The sequence below is a fragment of the Suricata suricatta genome, chromosome 4, assembly GCF_006229205.1.
Source record: "Suricata suricatta isolate VVHF042 chromosome 4, meerkat_22Aug2017_6uvM2_HiC, whole genome shotgun sequence".
In the NCBI taxonomy this organism is placed as follows: domain Eukaryota; kingdom Metazoa; phylum Chordata; class Mammalia; order Carnivora; family Herpestidae; genus Suricata; species Suricata suricatta.
This window is the reverse complement of record NC_043703.1, coordinates 79,391,688-79,419,521: the sequence shown is the minus strand read 5'-3', so window position 1 is coordinate 79,419,521 and position 27,834 is coordinate 79,391,688. Positions and strand designations below refer to the sequence as shown.

At 36.2% G+C, this 27,834-nt stretch overlaps 1 protein-coding gene across 6 annotated transcripts in view; it reads left to right on the top strand.

The window, feature by feature from the left end:
• Positions 1-27,834, top strand: part of CCDC138 (coiled-coil domain containing 138) — a 124,055-nt gene that overhangs the window by 72,531 nt on the left and 23,690 nt on the right. For 5 of the 6 annotated variants that reach the window (XM_029937049.1, XM_029937045.1, XM_029937046.1 and 2 more), the window contains 2 exons: positions 3,604-3,796; positions 12,753-12,929. In XM_029937049.1, the coding sequence (XP_029792909.1) occupies positions 3,604-3,796; positions 12,753-12,929 (370 nt within the window). Of the gene's footprint in view, positions 1-3,603; positions 3,797-12,752; positions 12,930-13,228; positions 13,475-27,834 lie in introns of those variants that run through there. The other variant, XM_029937047.1, reaches the window with a different exon arrangement.

Below are 27,834 nucleotides of genomic sequence, written 5' to 3'. Positions count from 1 at the left end.
AGTTTATATTCCCACCAGCAGTTTAGGAGGGTGCCTGTCTCTCCACACCCTCGCCAGCATCTGTAGTCTCTTGATTTGTTCATTTTAGCCACTCTGACTGGCGTGAGGTGGTATCTCAGTGTGGTTTTGATTTGTGTTTCCCTGATGATGAGTGATGCTGCGCATCGTTTCATGTGCCTATAGGCCATCTGGATGTCCTCTTTGGAGAAGTGTCTGTTCATGTCTTCTGCCCCTTTCTTCACTGGGTTATTTGTTTTTTGCGTGTGGAGTTTGGTGAGTTCCTTATAGATTTTGGATACTAGCCCTTTATCTGATATGCCATTTGCCACTATCTTTTCCAATTCTGTCGGATGCCTATTAGTTTTTGTGATTGTTTCCTTTGCATTGCAGAAGTTTTTTTTTCTTGATGAGGGCCCAATAGTTCATTTTTGTTCTTGATTGCCTTGCCTTTGGGGATGTGTTGATTAGGAAATTGCTGTGATTGAGGTCAAGGAGGCTATTTTCTGCTTTCTCCTCTAGGGTTTTAATGGTTTCCTGTCTAACATTTAGGTCCTTCCATTTTGAGTTAATTTTTGTGAATGGTGTAAGAAAGTGGTCTAGTTTCATTCTTCTGCATGTTGCTGTCCAGCTCTCCCAACACCACCTCTTGAAGAGGCTGTCTTTTTTTTCGTTAGATTCTCTTTCCTGTTTTGTCAAAGATTAATTGGCCATATGTGTGTGGGTCCAGTTCTGGGCTCTCTATTCCATTGGTTTATGTGTCTGTTTTCGTGCCAATACCATACTGTCTTGATGATGACAACTTTGTAGTAGAGGCTAATGTCTAGGATTGTGATGCCTCCCTTTTTGGTTGTCTTCTTCGATATTACTTCGGCTATTTGGAGTCTTTTGTGGTTCCATACAAATTTTAGGATAGTTGTTTCTAGGTTTGAGAAGAATGCTGGTGAAATTTTGATTGACTCGTTTGCTCTCAAATACTGTGCTAGCCACATAGTCCTGAAATAAGCTCCACTTGGCCATGTTGTATAGTCCTTTTTATATTTGCTGAATTCTGTTTCTTGATATTTTGTTAAAGATCTTCCTTTCTATATTCATTAAGGATATTGACTTACAGTTTATAATTCTTTTATACTGTCTTTGTTTTTGTATCAGGGTGATACCGTGTTCATGAAATCAATTGGGAAGTGTACCATTCACTTACTTTTCTGGAAGAAATTAGAATTAGTGTTAATTTTTCTTTAAACATCTGGTAGAATTCTTCTATGAAACTCAGCCTGAAGATGTCTTTTTTCGGGAGATTCAAGCTCCTTAATAGTTATAAGGATATTCTAATAGGTAATTCATATAAGTGATTTGTAGAAGTGTGTGCTTTTCAAGGAATTAAATGAACCATATTGTCTAAGCTGGTAAATATATACATGTAAAGTTTTTCGTCATATTCTCTTATTATCCTTTCGATGTTGTCAGTGTTTGTAGTGATACCCCCTGTTTCATTCCTGGTGTTGATATTGTGTTATTGTTTTTGTCTTTCTTGACAGTAATTTGTTTGTTTTGTTGATTTTTTCCAAAACATCATCTCTTTGTTTCATGGTACAAACTAGAAATTGTTTTGGTGATTTTTTTCAAAGAATCATCTCTTTGTTTCATAGTTTTAATTTTTACCTCTTATCGTTATTATTTCCTATCTTCTGTTTGGTTTGGATTTATTTTTTTCTCCTTTTTTAGGTTACTGAGGTAAAAACTTAGATTACTGATTTGAGACTTCCTTTTTTTCTAACAGTGCTATTTTTAGTCTGTTTTTCTTTCAGTACTGCTTTAACTGTATCACACAAATTTTGATATGTTGCATTTTCATTTACTTTCAGTTTAATGGATTTTTTAAATTTCCCTTGAGATATTCTCTTGACCTATGATTTATGTAGAAGTTTGTTACAGATCTTTCTTTTACCTTTCTGGTTTTTTTGGGTTTGGTTTTATTGTTGATATTGTTTGGCTGAGATGTGTAGTCTGCTGTTATTGTGTGGAGTGTTCTATAAATGTGGATTCGATTCTGCTGGTTGATAATATTTAGGAATTAGTTTATATCCTTGTTAACATTCTATCTAGTTGTATCAAGTGTTCAGAGACGTCTTCAGCTATGATTGTGAATTTATATATTTGTCCTATTTGGTTTTATCATTTTCTTGCCTCATATATTTTGCAACTCTGTTGCTTTGCACATATAAACACATTTTTCTTATCTAGTTATCTGTTGGTAGATACTTAGGTGGCTTCCATATGTTGACTATTGTAAATAATGCTTCAATATAGAGAGGAGTGTACATATTTTTTTGAATTGTTTTCTTTTTTCCTTTGAGTAAAGAACTAATAGCAGAATCACTGGGTCATATGGTATTTCTATTTTTAATTTTTTGAGGAACCTCCCTACTACTTTTCACCATAGCTATACCAGTTTACATTCCCATCCACAGTGTATGAGGGTTCCTTTTTTGATTCAAAATTTACTGACCATATATTTAAATTAGCATCTGTTATGCTGTTTACAATCCAATCATTGTGCTTTTTGGATACCTATAAAGCCTCCATATACCTCTCTAATTTTAATATCTAGAAATTCTAAAGCAAATACTTGTTACCCAATTTAAGATATTTCAGTGTGTGGGTTTATACCCTCATTTGCAGCAGTGTGAAATGTTTTTCCTGTATTTGGTTTTTAATATATACATTGAATATCATAAAAGCTTATATTATTTGAGAAGTATTTATATGCCAATATTTCTGTTTTGCCCATTGTCTTGTTTTAGTTTATTCACCATGAGAATTATCTACATTTCTAACCCAGTATTTTATTCTTCTGAAATTGTTAAGAGTTATCAAAATCACTGTGATGGTTATAATCATACTGAGTTGGAAAGCAGTGAGGACCTAGATGATCACTTTATAAGCTAACACTGTAAGGTACACCCAATAAGCTATTTATCAGTAATGGTGGAGGGGTGAAGGACCTATAATTGTATACCTCTCTGTTCCTTTGATTTCTCTGTGCCAGAAACATATCATATTATGTTCTTAAACATTTTCAAATTCTCATTTCTCCTAATTTTTTTCATAGAAACATACCATTTCCATTTTCTTAATTCTTGTAGACTGCTTATTTCTGTTTTCTAATGTTTATTTTGAGTGAGAGAGAGAGAGAGAGAGAGAGAGAGTGAGCATGCACATGTTGTATGTGAGTGGGGGAATGGGCAGAGAGAAAGGGAGAGAAAGAGAATCCCAAGCAGGCCCTGCACTGGCAGCACAGAGCCTGATGTGAGGTGGGCCTCAGTCTCACTAATCATGAGATCATGACCTGAATTAAAATCAAGAGTTGAATGTTCAACTGACTGAGCCTCCCAGGTGTCCCAGATTGCTCATTCTTTTAGAGAAGTAGTCATAAAAAATTTTTTAAAGTTGATTATAAAATTACTACTTTTTAATCTTGCATATATCTAACCCATTTTTTTAATTAGAAAAATTTTGACTTTTTAGTTTCTATGTTTGATTGTAGTATTTGAAATATATTATGGATATAAACAAATATACTAAGATTGTACATATTTTTAACAGCATTCAACTATGACATCAACATTGAGAAGATTGGGTGAAGATATATTCAAAGGAGTCGTAACTAAGGGAATTCAGGATAATTCTTTAGAACATTCAGTGGAGAATAAACCAAAGACAGCTGCTTTCTTTAAGAGCTCCAATTTACCATTGAGATTTTTATCAACTTTAATTGTTCTCAAAACAGTCACTCAAGGTAAGCTTTCAAATGTGCTTGTGGTATAATTTTTCATAAACTACTAGAAGAGAATACTATATAATGAAGCAACTCTTACATAGTCAAATATGTTTATCATTTATCGAATGAAATTTTATAATGGTGGCACATTATAATAAACTACTTTTATTCACTAAATTTGGGGAAATGGAGTAGTCAGTTGGATTGTTGCCCCCTCCTACAAGACTTTGTTGATTCTCTTAGGTTATGCTTCTATGATAATATAGAAGCATTTGTATTGAAATTCCTAACTTGTTATTTTTTGTTGGAGCATATGTTGGCAGACTAGATCTGGCCCACCACCTGTTTTATAAATAAAGTTTTATTTAAACTCATGCATGCTCACTTTTTACCTGTTGTCTCTGACTGGTTTTGCCTTACAACAACAGAGGTAAGTAGTTGACAACAGTGACTATATGGCCCCTTAGATACATATATTATTATGTGGTCCTCTACCGCAAAATTTTGTCAGTCCTTATACTAGTTTGTAAGTTGAGTGAAGAAAAAAATTGCCATACTATTGTAATCTTCCTGCAACTAGCATAGTGCTTGATGTATAATAGTGAATAGGAAATGAATGGATCAAAAACAGTGTTTCAATCAAAGTTGACCATTTTAAATACAGTTTTGATATATAGCTGTCATACCAATATAGTCAAACCTTAAGTATACTTCCTTTTATCTTTATTGTTTGTTAAATTATGTAACTCAGTTTAGTGTTTTCTTCCCAGTGGGTAATGGCAATAATTTAATTTTTCTACAATGAACAAATGAAACAGACTTACAGAGAACAAACTGGTGGTTGACAGAGAGGGATGGAGGAAATAGGTGAACTAAGAGGTACAGACTTCTGGTTAAAAAATAAATAAGTCATGAGGTTGTAAAGTACAGCATAGGGAATATAGTCTATAATATTTTAATAACTTTGGTGACAGATGGTAGCAAAACATATTGTGAGCATTTTGTAGTGTATGTAAATGTCCAATAACTATTCTGTACAGCTAAAACTAATGTAACATGTCAACTATATTTTAGTTGAAAAAAATTTTTTAAATTTTAGTTAAAACAATCATGATATATAATAATAAAAAGTAGTTTTAATTTAAAACTTCAAAATAGGGCAGAAGGAAAAGTAAGCCCAGAAATGGCACAATTTGCACTTCATACAGACTTACTGAATTAGTGAATTTGGTGTCTTCCTTGTGCAAGTCACTTTTTTAAGAAAGTGGAATCATAAGATTGTACCTGCTTTCAAAGTCCTTAGAGTCTGGTGGGTAAGTAGATTATAAATATTTAATTCTGCTTCATCTTATAATTATCCACACAGACGTTTAAATAATGTGGTCCTATTTAAGAGAGAGATGATAAATTACTTCTATTGGTATGATTGAGGGGATCAGGAGAGGATTAGTATAAGGAGTTAGCATTAGAACTGGACTGTCAGAAGTGTGTAGGATTTCAGAGGCAGAAGATAAAGAAGACGACCACTCCTCAGGGAACAGTAGGAGCCAGTGCTAGAAACTGTGGAAGAGCATGGCTTACAAGGAAACCAGTGAGTTATTCCAACAGGAAAACATGTGTTGGGGTCACAGCTATTCTGAAATGGTGTTACATCAATCTCTTAAAACATTATTTTTGGTTTATCTTCTTTGAGAAACATACAGAGATTATGCCATGCTTTTCTATAACTTAACTATGTTCAGATAATAATGTGTTTACAATTCATTTATACTGGCACAATATGTAGTGAATTTTAAGCTCTCTGTGTTATGTGATAATAAAATTTTTAACCAGAATTCACATTATGGTATCTCTTGCCCATCCTAGTCACTGTCTTGTTTGACAAGACAAAAATTGAATTTTGTCCAATTTCTAAGCAATTTCTGAAAAGTTTGTATATTTTTAAGTGTAATCTTTAGTATATAAAGTGAAAGTTGAAAAATTAAGACTAAACTCCCCACTAATTCATTTTGAGAAACTCTTTGAACTCTATAAGTTTATTATCTTTCATCTAAATATGTGAATACACAATTTATGCTGTTTGCTTAATTTGAAAAATTATTTGCTTAGGTGTTTTTTCTGATTATGAAGTAGTTTTAAAATTTTTTTAAAGAAATATCTGAGAAACCTCACAGAATTCACCTAGAAATGTATCTTAAAGCCATTTTTAAAAACCCCATAGGAGATTCCAGAAGTATCTGAATATACCTTGATGATTGAAAATAATCTGTTCGGTCAAATTGGCATTAGACAAGATTCGGGAGCTGGAATCAAAATTCAAAGATCAGTTAAATCATTACAAAACAGAAAGAATGAGTATGATTAACTGAAAATAAGTTAGGTATGTTATTAAAAATCTAAACAGTACATTTTAAAAATACAAAAATGCGTTTAAAAAGTTATATATTGCCTTATGGTGTACAAAATTACCACTGATGTTGCACATAAAGCAACAAAAACATTTTCCTAAAGTTGTAAAACTATCCTTAATTTTCCATTTGTGACAAACACATCTGGGATTAGTTTTCATTCAGCTCACTTTTTTCTATAACAGTTTATTTCTTTTTTAATAGAAGTATTTATGGAAAAATATTAACAGCTACTAAGTGTATGTGGAAATATAACATGTGCATCTTTTTTTGATGTTTCTTGCTGAAAGAGAGAGTACATGAACTGGGGAGGGGCAGAGAGGAGACACAGGATCTTTGAGGCTCAGCTCTGACAACAGAGACCAATGTAGGGCTTGAACCCATGAACCGTGAGATCATGACTTGAGCCAAAGTCAGACGCTGAGCCACCCAGACCCCCCAACATGTGCATCTTTTATCCCATTTTCCTCAATTTTCTAAGTGTGTAGTTCAGAATTAGTTTTTTAAAATTAAAAATTATTTTTCCAGTGGAAGCTTTGAGAGACTCAAGAACTGTGCAAACTTCCATAGGAAGTGGAGTGAGAACCTAGAGAGGGCCCCAGATACTTTGATTATTACTTTACAGACATCTGCATGTTATTTCTAGAACATCATAGCAGTCAGTCTTCTGGAAAAGCAGCTCTGTGGGTTAAATAATAGATGTGACTTAAAAAGAATTATTGCAGTCTTTAGTTAAAAACCTTTGATAATTGAGGATAACTAAAGTTTAATAATGCCAGTACTTTAATTTCATTACCAGTGGGCTTTATGAATCACTAAAACTCAAATATACTATATGCAACATTTCCCAAACTTATTTAATCTCCAAATCCTTTCGGAAGAGCGATAAATAGCACTAATTTTCTGAGGAGAACAATTTGAGAAATGGTGTCTTACAGTTTATGAAGTGCCAATGTAATACCTTATGAAGGTTCACATTACCCTGAGGAATACTTTCAGGGAGAGAAAATTAATGTTAAGAAAAGTGGCTGAAAGGTGAAATTCACATCAGTATCCTATTGTAGAGCTGATAAACTATTTCTTTTTGATCTTGTGTTTTTTGCCTTCATTGTCTGGTGCTCTAGAGATCTAGTGGGCTGAGTGTTGAAAGGCAGCTGATGGATCAGCAAAGCAAGCCAAGTAATATATATAGTATTTATATGGTCCCCAAATATATCTAGATCTAGAAGACACTGGTTTCTATTGACAGGATAGTGCTGCAAGTACGTTGTTCAAAAAGATAATAAAACTTGGTGTGATTGACCCTATAGTGCTAAGCCCTTTATAGATTGTCTCTGAATATTGTTGTTTCCATAGTAGTTGGTATTAGGTTATAGACTGTTGTGTCATGGCCACACAGCCAGCATTTGACAGAGTTTGGTGGTTCAGCTCACCTCTCTATTTCTAGAGCCCACCCCCTTGATCCTATTGTGTGACTTCCTGAGATAATCAAAGAAATAATATTACTTACATAACACTGTGTTATGGGCCAAGCACTTTATGTATAATAATTCATTTAATCCTTATAACAAGGTTATGAGATGTCACTATTAACATCTCAATTTTATGACTGACAAAATTGAGGCATAAAAAGATTAAGCTTGCATTCTTACTCCCTGTGCTACACCGATTCTCTGAAATAAAATGTAACTGTAAGATATAACCTTCTCTCTTACATGCACAAAAATAAAATGATTGAATAGAATGTATTGCTGAGAAGAAATATGTACAGTTTTCATCATTGCCAACTAAAAGCTTATTGATAAAATGCATGTATATTTGACCTATAATTTTTTTTTTTACTTTATTTTTTTAACTTACATCCAAGTTAGTTAGCATATAGTGCAACAATGATTTCAGGAGTAGATTTCTTAATGCCCCCTTACTCATTTAGCCCATCTTGCCTCCTACCACCCCTCCAGTAACCCGCTGTTTGTTCTCCATATTTAAGAGTCTCTTATGTTTTGTCTCCCTCCCTGTTTTTATATTGTTTTTGCTTCCCTTCATTTATGTTCATCTGTTCTGTATCTTAAAGTCCTCATATGAGAGAAATCTCATGATATTTGTCTTTCTCTGACTAATTTCACTGAGCATAATCCCCTCTAGTTCCATCCACGTAGTTGCAAGTGGCAAGATTTCATTCTTTTTAATTGTGGACTAATACTCCATTGTATAATACAGTATTTCTATATGCAGTATTTCAAATTATAATACAATAGTTCATTTATAAGATTAATATATAAACTTTATATAAATTTATATATTAATATATAAAATTTATATACAATTTGAATGTAAACAAAACTATATTGAAAAATATGGGGTTTTTTAAGTTTTTATTTAATTTTTTATAATTTTTTAAAGTTTATTTTTTAATGTTTATTCATTTTTCAGAGAGAAAGAGAGAGAAACACAGAGCACAAGCAAGGGAAGGGCAGAGAGAGAGGGAGACAGAATCCAAAGCAGGCTACAGCCTCTGAGCTGTCAGCACAGAGCCCAGTGTGGGGCGTGAACTCATGAACTGCAAGATCATGACCTGAGTTGAAGTCAGACACTTAATCAACTGAGCCACCCAGATGCACCTAAAGTTTATTTATTTTTGAGAGAGAGAGTGTGTGTGCCCAGGCTGAGGTGGGACAGATAGCGAGGGAGACACAGAATCCAAAGCAGGCTATAGAGTCTGAGCTGTCAGCACAGAGCCTGACGCAGGGCTCAGACTCACCAACCTTAAGATCATGACCTGCCAAAGTCAGATGCTTGATCAAGTGAGCCACCCAGGCACCCCTAACTTTTTATTTTAATTCTAGTTAATTAAAATACAGTTTCAGGTGTACAATAAAGTGATTCAACACTTCCATACATCCCCCAGTGCTCAAAAGACAAGTGCACTCTTTAATCCCCATCACCTATTTTCACCCATCCCCCTACCCACCTTCCCTTTGGTAATCATCAGTTTGTTCTCTATAATTAAGAGTTGAAACAGGTACAATTTTGATTGTATTGTAACTTAACCATTTCTGAAGTGCACTCTGCTTATAGGAGTCACCAAAATGTATCCTGACCTTTAATAAGATTTACTGCAAGGAAATAATTCAAAAGGGCAAAAGTTCAAAGGTGTTCATGTGCTGTTTGTAATTATGATAAAGGATAAATAATTGACAAATCCATAATTGGAATAGTGAAGGAAATAAGTTCTTGTATCGTGTTGGCATTTTTGTAATCATTCATTTGTTTTTTTCAAATTGTTTCCTGGCAGTAAGCTTAGGAAATAGAGTGTCGTCATTTTTACAGAAGAGCAAATGGAGGGTCAGGCATTTGTAAGGGACCCAGATCTTTTCTTGACCCTAAGTAATCAGGCCTTTAACAATATCATCATGAGGACAGTAGAATGTTGTATGTCACTAACAATTTTAAGTATATAGATGTGGGAATCAATTTAAAAACATTTCAATTAATAAAACTTGTGGTGCACTAATTTCATCTGCATAAAGATATGAGAACTGAAAGAGGTTGTAAGAATCTTACCTGATGTTAAGTGTCCAGCTGTGGCTCAAGGTCAGGATCTTCATGGGTTGGAGCCCTGGATTGGGCTCTATGCTGAGCCTGGAGCCTGCTTCAGATTCTGTGTCTCCCTCTCTCTCTGACCCTCCCCCACTCACATTCTGTCTCTCTCTCAAAATAAACATTTAAAAAATTTATTTAAAAAAAAGAATTTTACCTGGTGGAATTGTTTTAGGGACAAATTTCTGTCTAATTAAATATACTCTCTCTTCTCTTTAGTTGTGTGTATCAGAGCTAATTCTGCTGTACTGCCCTTCTCAACACATTTATATATTATGCAGATTTATTATCCTTTGCAGATTTATGTATTTATAAACTATGTACCTTTTTATACTTCAGGCCTAAAGAAATGTAAGGCATATTGCCATTGTCAGATAACAGGAAGAGTGTAGTCATTGAGAACTGCTGTTTTGCAGTTACTAACATTTGAGTCTCAGGCCCATCACCAGCTGTGTGACATTTGGCAGGTCCCTCCTTTTCTATGTTTCACTGCAATTTTTTTGAAGATTAAATGAGAATTAATATGAAGGTTTATCAGAGTCTGGCATATAGTAAGTGCTAGCTGGTATCATCATAAACATTATTATTTATTTTTATTTAAGTTCTAAGAGTTGGTTTTACTTAAGATCAGAATTGAGGTTTGTTAGGCTGCATTAGATTTCTGTTGATTCATAATAAACCACCAAATGCTTAGTTGCTTACCTAAAACAACAACCAGTTTTGGTACAGTTGGTAACTCAATTTCTTAAAATAATCAGAGGTAAAGTTAAATTTTTCTTGATTTTAGTAAATCTTCACTATTAGGGAAATTAAAATAAGAATATAATTTTCACTTCTTCCTAAAAGGTAAGGCAACTTAAAAAATATAAGCAAATGGGATGCCTGGGTGGCCGAGTTGGTTAAGCATCTGACTTCAGTTCAGGTCATGACCTCCCACCTTGTGAGTTCAAGCCCTGCCTGCTTCAGATTCTGTGTCTCCCTCTCTCTCTGCACCTCCCCTGCTCATGCTCTTTCTCTTCTTCCAAATTAAATTAACATTAAAAAAATTGTTTTGGGGTGCCTGGTGGCTCGGTAGGCTGAGCGTTCATGATCTCACGGTTTGTGAGTTCGAGCCCCACGTCAGGCTCTGTGCTGACAGCTCAGAACCTGGAGCCTGCTTCAGATTCTGTGTCTCCCTCTCTCTCTGACTCTACCCTGCTCACTCTGTCTCAAAAATAAATAAAAAACATTTTTAAAAAATTGTTTTAATATAACCAAATACCATCCCTCTCCCCAAATTCATAAAGGACAATTTTTTAAGTTTACAAATTTGCTGCATCATGTAGCATTTAGCCTATTTAATCTCAGATGATATATTAATGAGAAGTGAAGTAGTCTGTGTCAAATACAGTAGGTGGCACTGTGATAAAAACTTTTGCTTTTGTGAAAAATTGAGTTCAGGATTGATCTGTACTTTTCTGCCTGGGTTTTTGTTAAATAAAGATAGATTTCTAAATAAGGCAAATATGAATAGAATCTAGCAACTTGACTTAACCTAAATACACATTTATTTGCAATGTTTTATTAAATTACAAAAATTAAGTACAATAATAGCAGTGTTCCTATATAATTAAATTCCACCGAAAATAAGAATAGAGTGTACTATAAATTGATCCAGAGGCACAGATTTTGATTTCTCAAAATTCTTTCATATGTATTTTAATTTTTTCATAGGTATTTCATACAGGTTATCTTCAATTTCTCATTCTTAATAATTAGGCTCTTAAATTATGTCTTTAGTGTATGTAAACTGATACAGGAAAGATGAAATGTAACACATCAGCCAGAAAACAGTAAATTTTTCAAATATTTATTTCTGAGAGAGAAAGAAAGACTGAGTGGGGGAGGGGCAAAGAGGGAGGGGAACAGAGGATCCAAAGTGGGCTCTGCACTGACAGCAGCGAGCCCTACGTGGGGCTCCACCCCAAAACCACCAGGTCGTGACCTGGGCCACAGTTGAATGTTCAACTGACTGAGCTACCCAAGTGCCCTGAAGACAGTAAATTTTAATTGGTCGATTCTGTCATATTTTCTGTTCATATTTTTAAAGCACTCGAGCCTTCTTCAAACAAGTCTCAGGAGAAAAATTAACTTACTAGTATTTGAACAGCATGAACAGTTTTTTAAATACCTTTCAATAGTGTATTGAAAGAATTTAAGAAACCAATATATTCTTATACATTTAAAAGTGAAATGTAAAATTGTTGTAAGAGTGTATTGTTGTCAGGTGTGTTGAAATATAACAATATAAGTATCTTAATATCTCATTTGCATTGATTCTGGTTAAATTAGTCTCGGTCCGAACTTTGCAAGCTTCCCAGTCATGTGTGGAACATCTTTAAGAAAGTTCTAGGGATTCTGGTCTAGGGGCGCCTTGATAAAACCTTACTGCATCAATGCAGGTGTTCCACAAAAAGCAACACACCAGAGCATATTCAGCCTTCTGAAATTGTCTTTCAGTGGCTGTTTCATCTTTATTAAGAGACAAAAATCGTCCTTTAAAAGTTTACTTAAAGTTACATTTTGAAGTAAGTAAATACTGAGGGATAAAAAAAATATAATCTCTAAATAGAGGTTAAAACACTTTTGGAAGCATATGGTAGTTATCAAATATTGAAAATAAATATTCCTTGTGGTGTTTACTATTATAAACATGAGCTGTTTTCTTATAATAAAAAATAGAATTTATTGTTATTTTGGCGTTAAAATATGAATGAAGTTTACCCTATCATAGTTTAATTCCTTTTTTCTCTTCCTTTCAAGCATTTGAATCCTAACGGATTCTAAATTTAGCCAGTAATCTCTGGTCATTTAATTATTGTTTCCCTTTTGAATTTAAGTGATGGTATATTCTTTTTATCTTTTTTCTAATTACCAACTACACTCCTGACCAGTAATGGCAGTGGATTTTACGTATCATTTTTCAGCTGACTACCTCGCTCAGGCATTTGATTCTCTGTGTTTGGACTTGAAGACAGATGAAGGAAAAATCTTGTTTTTGGACTATCAAGCTGTTCCAGTAATACTAAATCATCTAAGAATATCCAGTAAAGGACTCCTCTCCAATGTCATTGATAGTCTGCTTCAGATGACAGTGGAATCTAGTAAGTTTTAAAGTTTTTAGATTCACAAAGAAATGACAGTAGAATGATTCTCCTCATGTGTTCTGAATGTATAACTCTACATAGCAGATGTACTGTATTTTCTAACAGAAATGGTTAAACAGTACTTTTGACCACTGTATAATAGAGTCATTAATACCATTACTAGGAGTTGTAGGTCTAGATTTCCACTAACTTAGCACAATTCCAGTATTCACTCATCTCAGGTATGCGGATATACCCTGCATTGTTAGTCATATCTTCGAGCTTTTCTGTTTCTCCCTGTCTGATCATTCTGACAGATCTAACCCTGTGGTCCCTGTTTGCTCAGAGGGAGTGAGATGTTCAAGTGTGTCTTTATGTGAAGTGGGAGCTGTGACGAAGCCACTCATTGCCTCGCCAACCGTACTGTTCTTGTTGGAGTGTTGGGGGCTGGGGGAGCCCTCAGCTGTATACATGACTACTCTTTTTCATGCATATTTGTAACATTTGTAACCTATGGCTTTATTTTACATTTTTGGTTTTTATATTGGTATAACAAGTTCATTAAAATTATTATTGATGGCTCCTAACTTAGCCCTGATGTACATGAGGATGCTGAACAGGAATACTTTCATTGGCTGTGGCTGGCATCACTCTTTGAACCTTGAATAGCCCTTGGACTTGTAACAAGCAACCATTTTGCCTCAGTAATTCTTTTTCACTTGTAGTTTTTTTCTACCCTATTCCCTGTTCTTTCTACAGCACTTCTAAAAATGAAATGTTTATGTCTTCCAGAATGTGGAAACTAAAATTGGAAAGCCATTCCTCAGTATGGTAGTAAGCAATCCATGGAACTTGATGCTGCTTGTGGGCGAATTCCTAAGAGCTAGGTGTAAAGCATAGTTATATTTCTAACTTAGGTACATTCAGTCTGTGGTTTCATATTTTTAATTCACTTTATATACTTTCTGATTTTTCCTTTACAACATACCTGTGAAGGGCCTGTATAGAAAAACTGAGGCCTGGAAACATTAGGAAACTTGTGCCTGGTTTCCACGGTGAGGCAGAGGTAGGACCTAGACTTGAAACCAGGCCTCTGGTTTTAGATGTAACAAGATGCATTCTACTGTTATACTGTGATTAGGTTTTCCAGATGCTTTTATCAAATCTTCTCTTACATCTTTAATATTTTTAGCTGTTTGTGACTGGTGGGGGTCTGGCTACCTAGATAAGTAATCTCGGGGGTTTGTATCTTGATTTACTAATATAATGTATGGAGCCAAAAATGAAAAATCAGCAAAATGAGACAAAGACACCCAAGATTACTAGTTTAAAGTGGATAGATTTATAGTTAAGTTTCACAGGGTTTTTCTTGAGGAGAACAAAAATTTTACCAGATGGAAATATCTATTTATTAGAAACAAATCTGTCTGAACATTTCTAACAGAGATGAAATCTTGCATCTAAAGGAAAACTAAATATAATTTTATGAAATAGTGGACCTACTTGGGTGAAATTACTTTGTGGCACCATAACATTCATATTTGGAGAAATATAGTAGATAAAAGTCAACAGACGTTCAGTTCATTCACTCATGCTTTCCTTTGTTCAAATTATACTCAAATCCAGGGTTGTCTTTTCTTGTTCAAATTGAGTAAATAAAGCAGTTTCTAATGTGAATTGCTAGAAAGACATGTCATTTTTAGTGATGGGAAGCTATTGGAAGATTAGAAATGAGTAAATCTTTGGGGCGCCTGGGTGGCTCAGTCAGTTAGGTGTCTGACTTCAGCTGAGATCATGATCTCATGGTTCATCGGTTCGAGCCTCACATCGGGCTCTGTCCTGACAGCTTAGAGCCTGGAACCTGTCTCATATTTTGTCTTTCCCTTTCTCTCTGCCTCTCCCCCTCTTGAGCTCTATCTTTCTCTCTCTCAAAAATAAACAAACATTTAAAAAATTATTTTTTAATTAAAAGAATGAGTAAACCTTTGAAAATCTCTGAGGTATGTTTATTTGCTTAATATATATTTCCATTTTTAATATAAATCTAGTTACCTGATACTGGCCAAAGAAATTTGTTGAAGGGGTTAAATGAAAGATCAAACTATAGCAAAAGCTTACCTGGCTGTTGGATTTATGTCCTGTTTTTTCTAGACTTGAGATAAGAAACTAATTTCACTATATATGTAATTTCCACATGTTGTCTTTAAAGATTTTTTTATTTATTTTGAAAGGTGGGGGACAGGGAGAGGGCGGAGAGAATCCCAAGCAGGCTTTGTGCTGTCAGCACAGAGTCCCACATGGAATCTGATCTTTTGAACCTCAAGATCATGACCTGAGCCAAAATCAAAAGTTGGATGCTAAACGGACTGAGCCACTGAGGTGCCCCCCATTTTTTTTTTAGTTCATAGGAAAAAGTTGTTAGAAAAGAAGTCTGGAGAGAATGGATTTGCAGATGGCTTATCTCACACAACTCATGAGCTTTGGTGGCCAGCTGTGCATAAGATGACATGTTTCTAGCACTGTGTTTGCAGCACTTTGCTGAGCCTTATGGCTTCCTTCAGTGTCCATTTAGGGCTTTAAAGCAAGAGGCTGGAGTAAGGTGTCAGTGGACCACGCTCTAACCTGGGAGTGCTCAAAGTGCTTAGTAATGGTTCTCTAGCACAGGTTAGTATAGAAACAGTGTCTAAAATCTCTGTAGTAGTTGTCAAATTACTAATTTTATGCCAAATTCAATAATAATTTTAAACATTTGGATGTGTGAGGCACCTAGCTAGCTAAGTCCATCCCAATTTCAGCTCAGGCCATGATCTCATGGTTGGTGAGACTGAACCCCGTGTGGGCTCTGCAGTGACAGCTCTGTCACAGAGCCTGCTTGGGATTCTGTCTCTCTCTTTCTCTGCCCCTCCCCTGTTCCTGCAAAAATAAATAAATTAACATTAAAAAAAGACATTTGGACCCTTATTTTGTATGCTTTTTTATTTCATTTCTAGTGTTTTTTAATGGTACTGTAAAAAGATACATTTTTAAAGTTTATTTGAGCAAATAGTAATTCCAGTGGGGTAGCACCAAATCTGAAAATGGTTAGGGTTGCTCTGCACATGGGGCCTAGGGCAGAGGTTTTTATAGAAAAGACAGGAAAACAAAACAAAAAAATTATTTAATTGGCTTTACCTTAAATGTTTGCTTTGTTTGGGAAAAGTTAGTTATTTGGCCGTGATGATAGTTTTTCTTGAGGTTCATTTTCATAGATTTGAGAAAAATCTAGTTGACTGTTGATTAGTTTTTCTTGGGTTGCATTTTCTCAGATTGAAGGTCATTGAATGCTTTAGAATTTGATTTGTTTAGGTGAGGTACCTTGCTAAAGACATGAGAGCTTTTCAGTCTAATAGCCTCTGTAACTATTTTAAACCATATTTTGTTAAAGTGTGTTACATTCTCTGTGCTGGATTGGAAATCTCAGACTAGTCCTGACCCACAGTAATTTGAGGAGCAATAGGATACTCCATCTCTACTTGATACTTCATATTAAGCTGTGTTATAGTTTGTATTGCTATAGAGTTGATGGTTTTTCTCTTGTCCCCTTGTGCTCTTCTCCTAGATTCGTCTTTTCATATATGAGAAATGTTATTACCTGTATAAATATTTACTGTGTTTTGAAAGCTGCTAAAATGCATTTCTTTTTTCTAACTGATCTAGACCTATTTTATTTAAATTTTTAAAATGTTTATTCATTTTTGAGAGCGAGACAGAGAGAGCCCTGGGAAGGAGCAGAGAGGGAGACACAGAATCCAGAGCAGCTCCAGGCTCTGAACAGAGGGGCTCAAACTCATGGACTATGAGATCATGACCTGAGCCAAAGTCAGACGCTTAACCAACTGAGCCACCCAGGTGCTCCTAGATCTATATTATTTTAAAATGCATTTCTTTGAATGTAAATTATGATTGGTACATTGATTTACCTCAACAATAAGAGCATTTTTTTTTTCAGATTGAGGGCTTCTGATAATACCTCTTTTGGGTGTGAGGGTATATCATATAATAACTTAGTAATGTTGCTTTTAGAAAATTACTTTGTGGTTTCTTTTTCCTTTTCCTGTCAGTGGTTAAAAGCTATTACTCACTTATCTGGGTTTAGCTGGGTAAGAACTTGAGTCTTATTTTATTTCAAAGAATACTTTTCTTTTCTTGTTAGACTTAGTTTAAATAGAGGGATTTAAGTTTGTATATGTATTATTTGGTTTATTCTGTTTTGTGGCTAAAAACTGCTTTATCTAAGGTAACATGCTACCATTTAACACTTGAATGGCAATAATGTTTTTGGGCATACTTTCCAGATACTTTTAAAGTTTATTTTTATTATAAAAATAATAGAAAATTGGAAAACTACAAGCTAGAAAGAAATTCTTACTACCCAAAGATATGTACGTTTACTTCATATGAATATTACTTTCTCTCTTTTTTCCCCCATGAATATTTTTTATGATGTTGGGTGTTTCTTTTCTTTTTCATTGTTTAGCTTGGTTAAATTCTAGTGTACATTTAGTTGTATCAGTCTCTATCTGTCTAAACTATCAAAATACAAGAAAACCTTAGGGTATTTTGCAAAGAAATATACTTGAGTTCTGTTTAAATTGTGAATATATGTTAAAAATATAATAAACATAGCACAATTATCAAATACTTTGGACTATTTAATGTACATGCATTAAATTTGTTCTGTGGATCTAGAAATATTTGTTTATATTTTTTAGTGTGGTACTATTTTTCATTGGCAGTTTGATTTTCCCTGATTTGGTCAACATTATTTCTTCCTTTTTGGCTGTCATTCTATTATGTTTCTGTTTTATTAAGGAGATTAAAGCCAGGGTAATTTCAGTGAAATAATAAATATGACATTTCCAATAGTGTACCAGCTCAGTAGTTCCAACACTGTTGGAAATATCATACTAATGCACACACCCATATTTCTAGTCTTCAATCCTACATGCATATAACCTATTTTCTCAGTTAAATGCTTTCAAATGAAAGAATGTTCTCTATAGTGAAACATCATGGGAAGATTTGTTTTTAATAACTGAAGAATATGTGATAATTTTTTAAGTCTAAAAGAATGACACCCCTCTTAATTCCACCACCTTGATAACACATAGTGTGCATATTGCCTGACATGTACTTTTTACAAGTTCCAATCATAATATGCATACTTTGTTTTGTAAGAAATGCATATTCATCGTAAAAAGATTAGAAAATACAAATTTATTTCATTCAACAAATATCTATTTATAGACTGCACATCTATTCCTGTCACTGAATGGGGCACTAGAGAAACAGCAGAAGGCAAGACAAGTTAAGTACCCTGTCAACATGGAATTTTTGGTCTAGTTGACTTCTGTAAAATTCCTGGTATACTTGGGATGGTAATTCTACTATCATAGAATTACAGAAATGGTAAGGGAGTGCAGAGGTTGGGGAGTCTGTTCTAGGGAGCAGGAACCAATGGAGCGAAGACGTTAGCGTAGATTTTAGTTATTAGGTATGGTATTTTCAAGACAGCAGGGGAGCCATTGTAGCTGAAGCAGAGTAAGTGGGCTGAGTAGTAGAAGAATCAGAAGATAGGGTCTCGTCATTCAGAAGGGTCTTGCTGTGCATTAGTAAGACTTGGGGACTTTTATTCACTAAAATGCCTTGAATTTTTGGGGTGCCTGGTGGCTCATTTGGTTAAATGTCTGACTCTCAGTTTCAGCTCAGGTTATGATCTTACTGTTTGTGAGATCAGGCCTAGCATCAGGCCCTGTGCTGACAGCGTGGGGCCTGGTTGGGATTCTCTTTCTCCTTTTCTCTCTGCTCCCCCCATCCCCCACCAAATAAATAAACTTGAAAAACAAAAAACCAGAACTCCTGAAGCTTTCTTTTCCTTTATATTTCACTTTTTTGATTATCCTATTATGAACTTTTTTGGGTATATTTCTGCATAGCCCTTATTTTTGTTGCTTATTTTCATCATACTCATGTACTATGTATTTATGTAATATGCACTTATTATTGAGACCATTTACTAAGAAATTTCTTGTGGGAAGTTTGTATGAAATTTGATTAAAAAAGTCAATTCATTGGCCTTCGATCCCAGCATAAGAGAGCTTTCAAGTCGTTGGTGGTCAGCCCCGTGAGGGATGTGTGGCACAGGGAACTAACCTAGCAGTCCCTTGCATGATCTCTTCAAGTCTACTTCAGTTGATGTTCACATGTAGCTCTACATTTGATAGTAGTCTCTGAAAGCTGTCAGATTTATAGCTATATTATAAGCTGCATAACTGCTTCATTGATGTTAGCATTCCCTATTCCGACAGTATCAGAGCGTTTTATGGTTTGGGGGATTGTTTATTTTTTTTTAATTATATATAAGCCTGGCTGTCCTATTTAACACTAGATGACAATGAGCCCTTTTTTTTGGTTACGTTTTAGGTTTGATTTATATATAGCCTGTTTTTGTTTATGTTTTTTTCTTTTCTTTTAGTTTTGATTTCTTGCTCTTTTTTTAATATAGTTTATTATCAAGTTGGTTTCCATATAAAACCCACTGCTCTTCCCCACAAGTGCCCTCCTCCATGTCCATCACCCTCTTCCCCTTTCCCCCTCCCCCTTCAGCCCTCAGTTTGTTTTCAGTATTCGGGAGTCTCTCATGATTTGCCTCCCTCCCTCCCTCTCCCTAACTCTTTTTCTCCCCTTCCCTTCCTCTGTTAAGTTTCTCCTGTTAGACCTATGAGTGAAAATATATGGTATCTGTACTTCTCTCCCTGACTTATTTCACTTAACATGACCCCTTCGAGGTCCATCCACATTGCAATGAATGGCCAGATTTCATTCTTTCTCATTGGTATGTAGTATTCCATTATATAGATAAACCACATCTTCTTGATCCATTCATCAGTTGATGGACATTTATAGGCTCTTCCCATGATTTGGCTATTGTTGACAGTGCTGCTGTGAACATTGGGGTACATGTACCCCTAATGCATCAGCACTTCTGTATCCCTAGAAGTACAATTGCTGGGTCCTAGGGGAGTTCTATTGATAATTTTTTGAGGAACCTCCACACTGTTTTCCATAGCAGCTGTACCAGTTTACATTCCCACCAACAGTGTGGGAGAGTGCCCGTTTCTCCACATCCTCACCAGCATCTATAGTCTCTTGATTTGTTCATTTTAGCCACCCTGACCAGCATGAGATGGTATCTCAGTGTGGTTTTGATTTGTATTTCCCTGATGATGAGTGACATTAGCATCATTTCATGGGCCTGTTGGCCATCTGGATGTCCTCTTTGGAGAAGTGTCTATTCCTGTCTTTTGCCCATTTCTTCCTGGATTATTCATTTTTTGAATGTGGAGTTTGGTGAGTTCCTTGTACATTTTGGACACTAGCCCTTTATCCAATGTGTCATTTACAACTGTCTTTTCCCATTCTGTCAGTTGCCTATTAGTTTTCTTGATTGTTTCCTTTGCAGTGCAGAAGCTTTTAATCTTGATGATGTCCCAATAGTTCATTTTTGGTTTTGATTGCCTTGCCTTTGGGGATGTGTCAAATAGGAAATTACTGCTATTGATCTCAAGGAGGCTGTTTCCTGCTTTCTCCTCTAGAGTTTTGATGGTTTCCTGTCTCACATTCAGGTCCTTCATCCATTTTGAGTTTATTTTTGTGTATGGTATAAGAAAGTGGTCCAGGTTCATTCTTCTACATGTTGCTGTCCAGTTGTTCTAGCACCACCAGTTAAAGAGGCTGTCTTTTTTTCATTGGATACTCTTTCCTGTTTGTCAAAGATTAATTGGCCATATGTGTGTGGGTCCAGTTCTGGGTTCTCTAGTCTAGTCCATTGGTCTATGTGTCAGTTTTTGTGCCAATACCATACTCTCTTGCGGGGGACCAGCCCACGCACCAGAGTCTAAGGGTCTCTGAGTAGGGGGTTGGTGTCGGCGAAAGAAAGAACACAGACAACATGAATGGTGGAAGAGACCGCACTTTACTGTGAAACTTGGTGTCTTATATACCATAGGTGATTACATCTTTCTTTTAATTACATTGTTTGTAACTTCTTAGGAAACACATGTTTCAGAATAGATCATTGTTTTCATGGAAGAGAGAACAGAAAATTAAAGACAGGAATGAAGTACAATACAGAAGATCAAAAAACATAATTTATCACTAAAAATACATCAGCGGGAGTCTTATTTTGCATATATAGTGTAATATTAACTGAAGCTTATGACAAGGCTATTTTTCTTTAAAGGTTAACAATAGTCTGTGAGTAAGGTGCCTCTGACCAGGGAGGAAGTTTCAGTAAGAAAGTCTGCCCATTTACTGAAACCGCAATTACCAAGTGGCATGAATAATAGGAAAACTAACTCCAGTCTCTGATCCATTTAAGTCAAGCAGTCATGCGCACACATTTTCAAGTAGGGGAAGCAGGGTCCCAAAGGCCACACAGCACTTCTGGCTGGATGGGCCCCAACACTCTCTTGATGATGACAGCTTTGTAGTAGAGGCTAAAGTCTGGGATTGTGATGCGTCCTGTTTGAGTTTTCCTCTTCAATATTACTTTGGCTTTGTAGTTCCATATGAATTTTAGGATAGTTTGTTCTAGCTTTGAGAAGAATGCTGGTGCAATTTTGATTGGGATTGCATTGAATGTGTAGATTGCTTTGGGTAATAATGACATTTTAACAATGTTTATTCTTCCATTCCATGAGCATGAATGTTTGTCTTCTTCAATTTCTTTCCCAAGTTTTCTATGGTTTTCATCGTACAGATCTTTTACATCTTTCGTTAGGTTTATTTCCTAGGTATTTTATGGTTTTTTTGTGCAATTGTGAATGGGATCAGTTTCTTGATTTCTCTTTATGTGGCTTCATTATTGGTGTATAAAAATGCAACCAACTTCTGTACATTAGTTTTGTACCCTGCAACTTTGCTGAATTCATATATCAGTTCTAGTAGGCTTCTGGTGAAGTTGGTCGAGTTTCCCATGTAGAGTATCATGTCATCTGTGAAAAGTGAAAGTTTGACTTTATCTTTGCCAGTTCTGATGCCTTTTATTTCCTTTTGTTCTCTGATTGCTGATGCTAGGACTTCCAGCACTATGTTAAACACAACTGTTGTTGTCAACAACAGTGGTGAAAGTGGATATCCTTGTTGTGGACTGTGTCTAAAATCAGGGGGAAAGCTGTCAGTTTTCCCCCATTGAGGGTGTAATTAGCTGTGGGCTTTTCACAAATGGCTTTTATGATGTTTAAGTTCCTTCTATGCTGATTTTCTCCAGGGTTTTTATGAAGAAAGGATGCTGTATTTTGTCAAATGCTTTTTCTGTATCTATCGGCAGGATCATATGGTTTTTATCTTTTCTTTTGTTAGTGTGATGTATCATGTCACATTGAACCAGCCCTATAACCCAGGAATGAATCCAATTTGGTCGTGATGGCTAATACTTTATATGCTGTTGAATTCGATTTGCTAGTATCATGTTGAGTATTTTTGCATCTGTATTCATTAAGGATATTGGCTTGTAGTTTTGTTGTTGTTGTTGTTGAGTCTCTTCTGGTTTGGGAATCAAAGGGATGCTGGCTTCGTAGAATGAGTCCAGAAGTTTTCCTTCTATTTCTGTTTTTTGGAATACCTTGAGAACAATGGATACTAACTCTGATTTAAATTCCCCAGGGATGCCATCTGGCCCCGGGCTCTTATTTGTTGGGAGATTTTTGATAACTGATTCGATTTCTTCACTGTTATGGGTCTGTTCATATTTTCTATCTCTTCCCATTTGAATTTTGGTACTGCATGTGTGTTTGTTTAGGAATTTATCCATTTCTTCTAGGTTGTCCAGTTTGTTTGCATATAATTTTTCATAGTATTCCCTGATGATTGTTTATATTTCTAAAGGATTGGTTGTAATCCATTTACATTCATGATTGTCTATTTGGGTGTTCTCTCTTTTCTTTCTGAGGAGCCTGGCTCAAGTTTTATAAATTTTGTTTACTCTTTCAAAAAACTAACTCTTAATTTCATTGGTTCAACTGTTTTTTGGGGGGGGGATTCTATATTGTTTATTTCTGCCCTGATCTTTATTTCTCTTCTTCTGCTGGGTTTGGGGTACTCTTGCTGCTCCCCTTCTGTTTCCTTTAGGTTCTCTGTTAGATTTTGAATTTGCACTTTTTCTAGTTTCTTGAAATAGGCCTGGATTGCAATATACTTTCCTCTTAGGACTGCCTTTGCTGCATCCCTGAGAGATTGGATTGTTGTATTTTAGTTTTCATTTGTTTCCATATATTTTCTAATTTCTTGTCTAATTGCCTGATTGGTCTAATCATTCTTTAGTAGAGTGGTCTTCAACCTCCGTGTTTTTGGAGTTTTTCCAGACTTTTTCCTTTGATTGATTTCAAGTTTCATAGCATTGTGATCTGAAAATGTGCAGGGTGTAATCTTAATTCATTTTTGTTTATGGAGCTGTGTTATGCCACAGTATGTGATCTATCTTGGAGAATGTGCCATGCGCACTCAAAAAAGTGAATTCTCCAGCCTCAGGGTGTAGAGTACTAAATACATCTATCAAATCCATCTGTTCCAATGGGTCGTTCAGGTCCATTGTTTCTTTAATGATTTTCTGTCTCGTTGATCTATCCATTGCTGTAAGTGGAATATTAAAATCCCCTGCAATTAGCATATTCTTATCAATAAGATTGTTTCTGTTTGTGATTGTTTTATGTATTTGGATGCTTCTGAATTTGTTGTGTAGATGTTTATAATTGTTAGCTCTTCCTGATGGAGAAACCCTGTAATTATTATATAATGTCCTTTTTCATCTTTTGTTATTGCCTTTACTTTAAAGTAATGTCCAGTTTGTCCGATGTAAGTATGGCTACTCCAGCTTTCTTTTGACTTCCAGTCGCATGATAGATATTTCTGTCCCCTTCCTCTCAATCTGAAGGTGTCTTCATGTCTAAAATGAGTCTCTTGTAGACAGCAAATCCATTACCCATTCTGCTACCCTGTGTCATTTGATTGGAGCATTTAGTCCATTTCCATTTAGTGTTATTATTGAAAAATATGGGTTTAGAGTCATTGTGTTCTCTGTAGGGTTCATGCTTGTAGTGATGTCTCTGGTACCTTGTATTCATTTCAACATTTCCCTCATAGAGTCCCCCTTAAGAGTTCTTGTAGGGCTGGTTTGGTGGCGATGAATTCTCTCCATTTTTGTTTATTTGGGAAAACGTTTATCTCTCCTATTCTGAATGACAGTCTTGCTGGATAAAGGATTCTTGGCTGCATATTTTTTCTGTTCATCACATTGGAGATTTCCTACCATTCCTTTCTGGCCTGCCAGATTTCAGTAGATAGGTCTGTATCTACTCTGATAGGTTTCCCTTTGTATGTCAGGGTCCTTTTATTCCTAGCTGCCTTCAGAATTATCACTTTAGTTTTATATTTTGCCAGTTCCACTATGATATGCCATGCCAACGGTTGATTCAAGTTTCGTGAGGGGATTTCTCTGTGCCCCTTGGATTTCAGTGTCTCTTTCCTTCCCTAAATTGGGGAAATTCTCTGCTATAATTTGATCAAGCACCCCTTCAGGACCTTTTTGTCTTTCTTCTTCTTCAGGAATTCCTATGATGTGGATAATGTTCTGTTTAATTGTATCACTCAGGTCTCGAATTCTCTTTTGGTGCTCTTGTATCAATTTCTCTCTCTTTCTCGGCTTTCTCTTTTTCTATAATTGTGTCTTCTAATTCACCTATTCTGCTCTCTGCCTCTTCAATCCATGTTGTAGCTGCTTCCAATTTATTATGCACCTCATTTATAGCAGTTTAACTCATCACAGCTATTTTGAAGGTCCCTAGTCTTTGTATCAATAGTTTATCTGATGTCTTCCATGCTTTGTTCAAGCCCAGTGATTAATTTTATGAAAATTTCTCTAAATTCTTGCTCCATTATTTTGCTTATCTGTTTTGAGCAGTTCTGTAGCTGTGACTTCTTCATGGAATTTCTTTAGAGGAGAGTTCTTTCATTTTGTCATTTTGGCTAGCTTTCTGGCTCTCATCAGTTTTAAAAGCTTGTAATGCACTCTGCGCCTGTGAGTATTGCAATATTAAAGGAGGCTCATGGACTGTCCAGGGCCTGTCCGCCCAGGAAGTGTTCTTGTAATGGTGTCTTTTGGTTTCTCTAGTTGTGCCTTTGGTTATTTAATTTTCCTACTCAGTGATATTTGGATTCTCTACCATGTGTACGTCGGCTTGTTTCTTGAGGTAGCCCTGAAAAGGAAAACAGACAAACAACATAAGGAACAAAAGCACACAAACGCAAAGGCAAATCAAACAGACAAGCAAACCAAAAGGGAAAAGGAAAAAAGGGGTGGACAGAAGCAACAAAAGACAAAGGACAGTCTAAAAGCGTAAAACCAGAAATCCCAGCTCCAAATAAAGAGTAGGGTGGAGGCAGTGCTGTTGGAAGAGCATCTACAAAGAGAGGTGACAGGGGTGTGGAGAAAGTGAAAATGCAACATTGACCAGAGAGAGACTAAAAGGCTTATTTCAATGAGAAAAAGAGAAGCATATGGTAGGAGGTGAGGAGAAAAAAAACGAAGGTAGTGTTACCTGAGGAAGCTATATAGTCTGATTATTCCAGAGAGAGAGAGAGAAAGGAAGGTAGCATCCGGAGAATGGATTAAGTATGACTGTTTAGGTGAATCAATATCCCGCGTGCCCAGTTCAGTGGAGGTGAGATATAAGAATGAGATAAGGGAAAATATATCTGAATAGAAAGAATTGATCTATCGTGGCAATGCATCACTCTTGGTCTTTCCTGGGCTCCTGGGGTGAAAAGGAGAAAAAGAAAAAAGGGAAAAAAAGGCAGCTCTCCAGCACTAAGGGGTGTGGTTTGGGTAGGTAGGTCTCACCTCCACTCTGGTCAGAGGGCTGCTCCCTGAGGCCCTGCCTTGGTGGTTTTAGGGAGAAGCATGGTGGTGCCCCAGTCCCTCCTCCAACCAAGCATTGCAAGACCCTGTGCCGCAGGTGGGTCAAGTTGTATTTTCCAAGCCCCTCCTGGTTTCCAAATTCTAGACCACGCACTTTAATACTACCGCCCGAGATGAGATGTACTCCTGCCAGGCGGGTGGCTTCCTAGCTGGGAATCAAGCAGGGGGAGTCAGGGAGCAGTTTCTCCTGGAGCCCCCTGGGATGGGGCGCCAAGCCCAAGGAAAATGCCACAGCTAGAGAAAGGATCTGTCTCCCCACACCCTGCGGTTATAGATGGGATGCTAGGATCCCTCTCTGTCCTCAGCGGAGGTTTTTCTCTTTTCTAGAGACAGCTCTATGAGCATTTTCAGCCTCTCTTCCCCTTCCCCTCAGTGTCTCCATGCCTCTGCACGCTCTCCGGCTCTCTGGCTCTCTGCGAACGGGCCTCCCTCCTCTCTGTGTCTCCAGGTCTTGGCCCATTTTTAACTTTTCCAGTTCGCACTCACTCCCGCACCTATGAGGCTCTCTCTCTGTGGTCTCTGTGTGTTTTCTTCCCACTCTTGCAGATCCGAGTGTTGTGGCTTCAGTCCTTTTTAGTTTGATAGATGCGGGCGGGCAAAAATCTTGCCCCTCCTCCTGTATACAGCCTATTTTGAGGAAACTTATTTTAATATTGTGTATGTTGGAGTAAAATCCACCTGCCAATTAGTATTATAGAGGTAGCCAAGGAGAAATCAAATAAATAAATAAATGTACAGATAATGAATATACTATTTTTTTTAATAAGAGTTCTCTGAGTATTTAAGGAATTTTTCTCAACACTGTCATTGTTAAAATTTTTTAATGTTGTTTTTTTTTTTTTTTGAGAGAGACAGAGTGCAAGTGGGGGGAGGGTCAGAGATAGAGGGAGACTTATAATCCAAAGCAGGCTCCACACTCTGAACTGTCAGCACAGAGCCTGACACAAGGCTCGAACTCACAAACTGTGAGATTGTGACCCGAGACAAAGTCAGACACAACCAACAGAGCCACCCAGGCATCCCTGTTTATTGTTTAAAAAATAACACATTCACATAGCTAATGGTTTCAGAGGTACAAAAGAGAAAAGTCTTATTTCAGTGACTGTTTCCTTCTCTTGAGAAAGCAATTTAACTAGCTTTTTCCAAATTATTTTATAGGTGTACTGTGTCTCTGTACACACACACACATGCCCGTTCTTTTCTTTCATTGTTTTCAAAAGAATGTCAGAATGCATATATTTTTGTACCCAGACACACACGTCCATTCTTATTTCATTTTTTTCAAAAGAATATTAGCATGCATATATTTTTGTACACCACACACACACACACACACACACACACACACACACACGCCCATACTTATGCTTTCATTTTTTTCGAAAGAATGTCAGAATGCATATATATTTCATAACACATAACACATAGTATGTGTTATGAAAAATATGTCTTAGGAATCTTGTATTAGTACATAAAGAGTTTCTTCAATTAAAATTTATTCATTTAAGATGACCATTGATAGATGTGCTAACCTTAAAAAATAAAACTACCAGTTAATTCTACCAGCAGAAATGAATTTATTTGGTAATAGAGAATTGGAATCCAGGACAAGCAAGCTACCACAAAACCACAGGCAAGACCAGAGAACAAGGAGAGGATTGCTTTCCTTTGAATACAGGAACCTGGTGGTGGTGGTTGGGAGGTTGGGAGGGTGGACGGGTCGGGGGTGCTATTATACACAAAAAGCTCTTTGGAGTAAACTGGGAGTTGGAAGTATAGGGGCTTTTCATTGGTTGAGTTGTGACCATTTCTCATTTGGCTGGGCTTTTGCTATGGAAAGAGGAATTCTTTCTTCCTCCTCCTGGTTAGTAAAGTAGCCTCCATGTGCAAAGTGTATTTTTTCCTTTT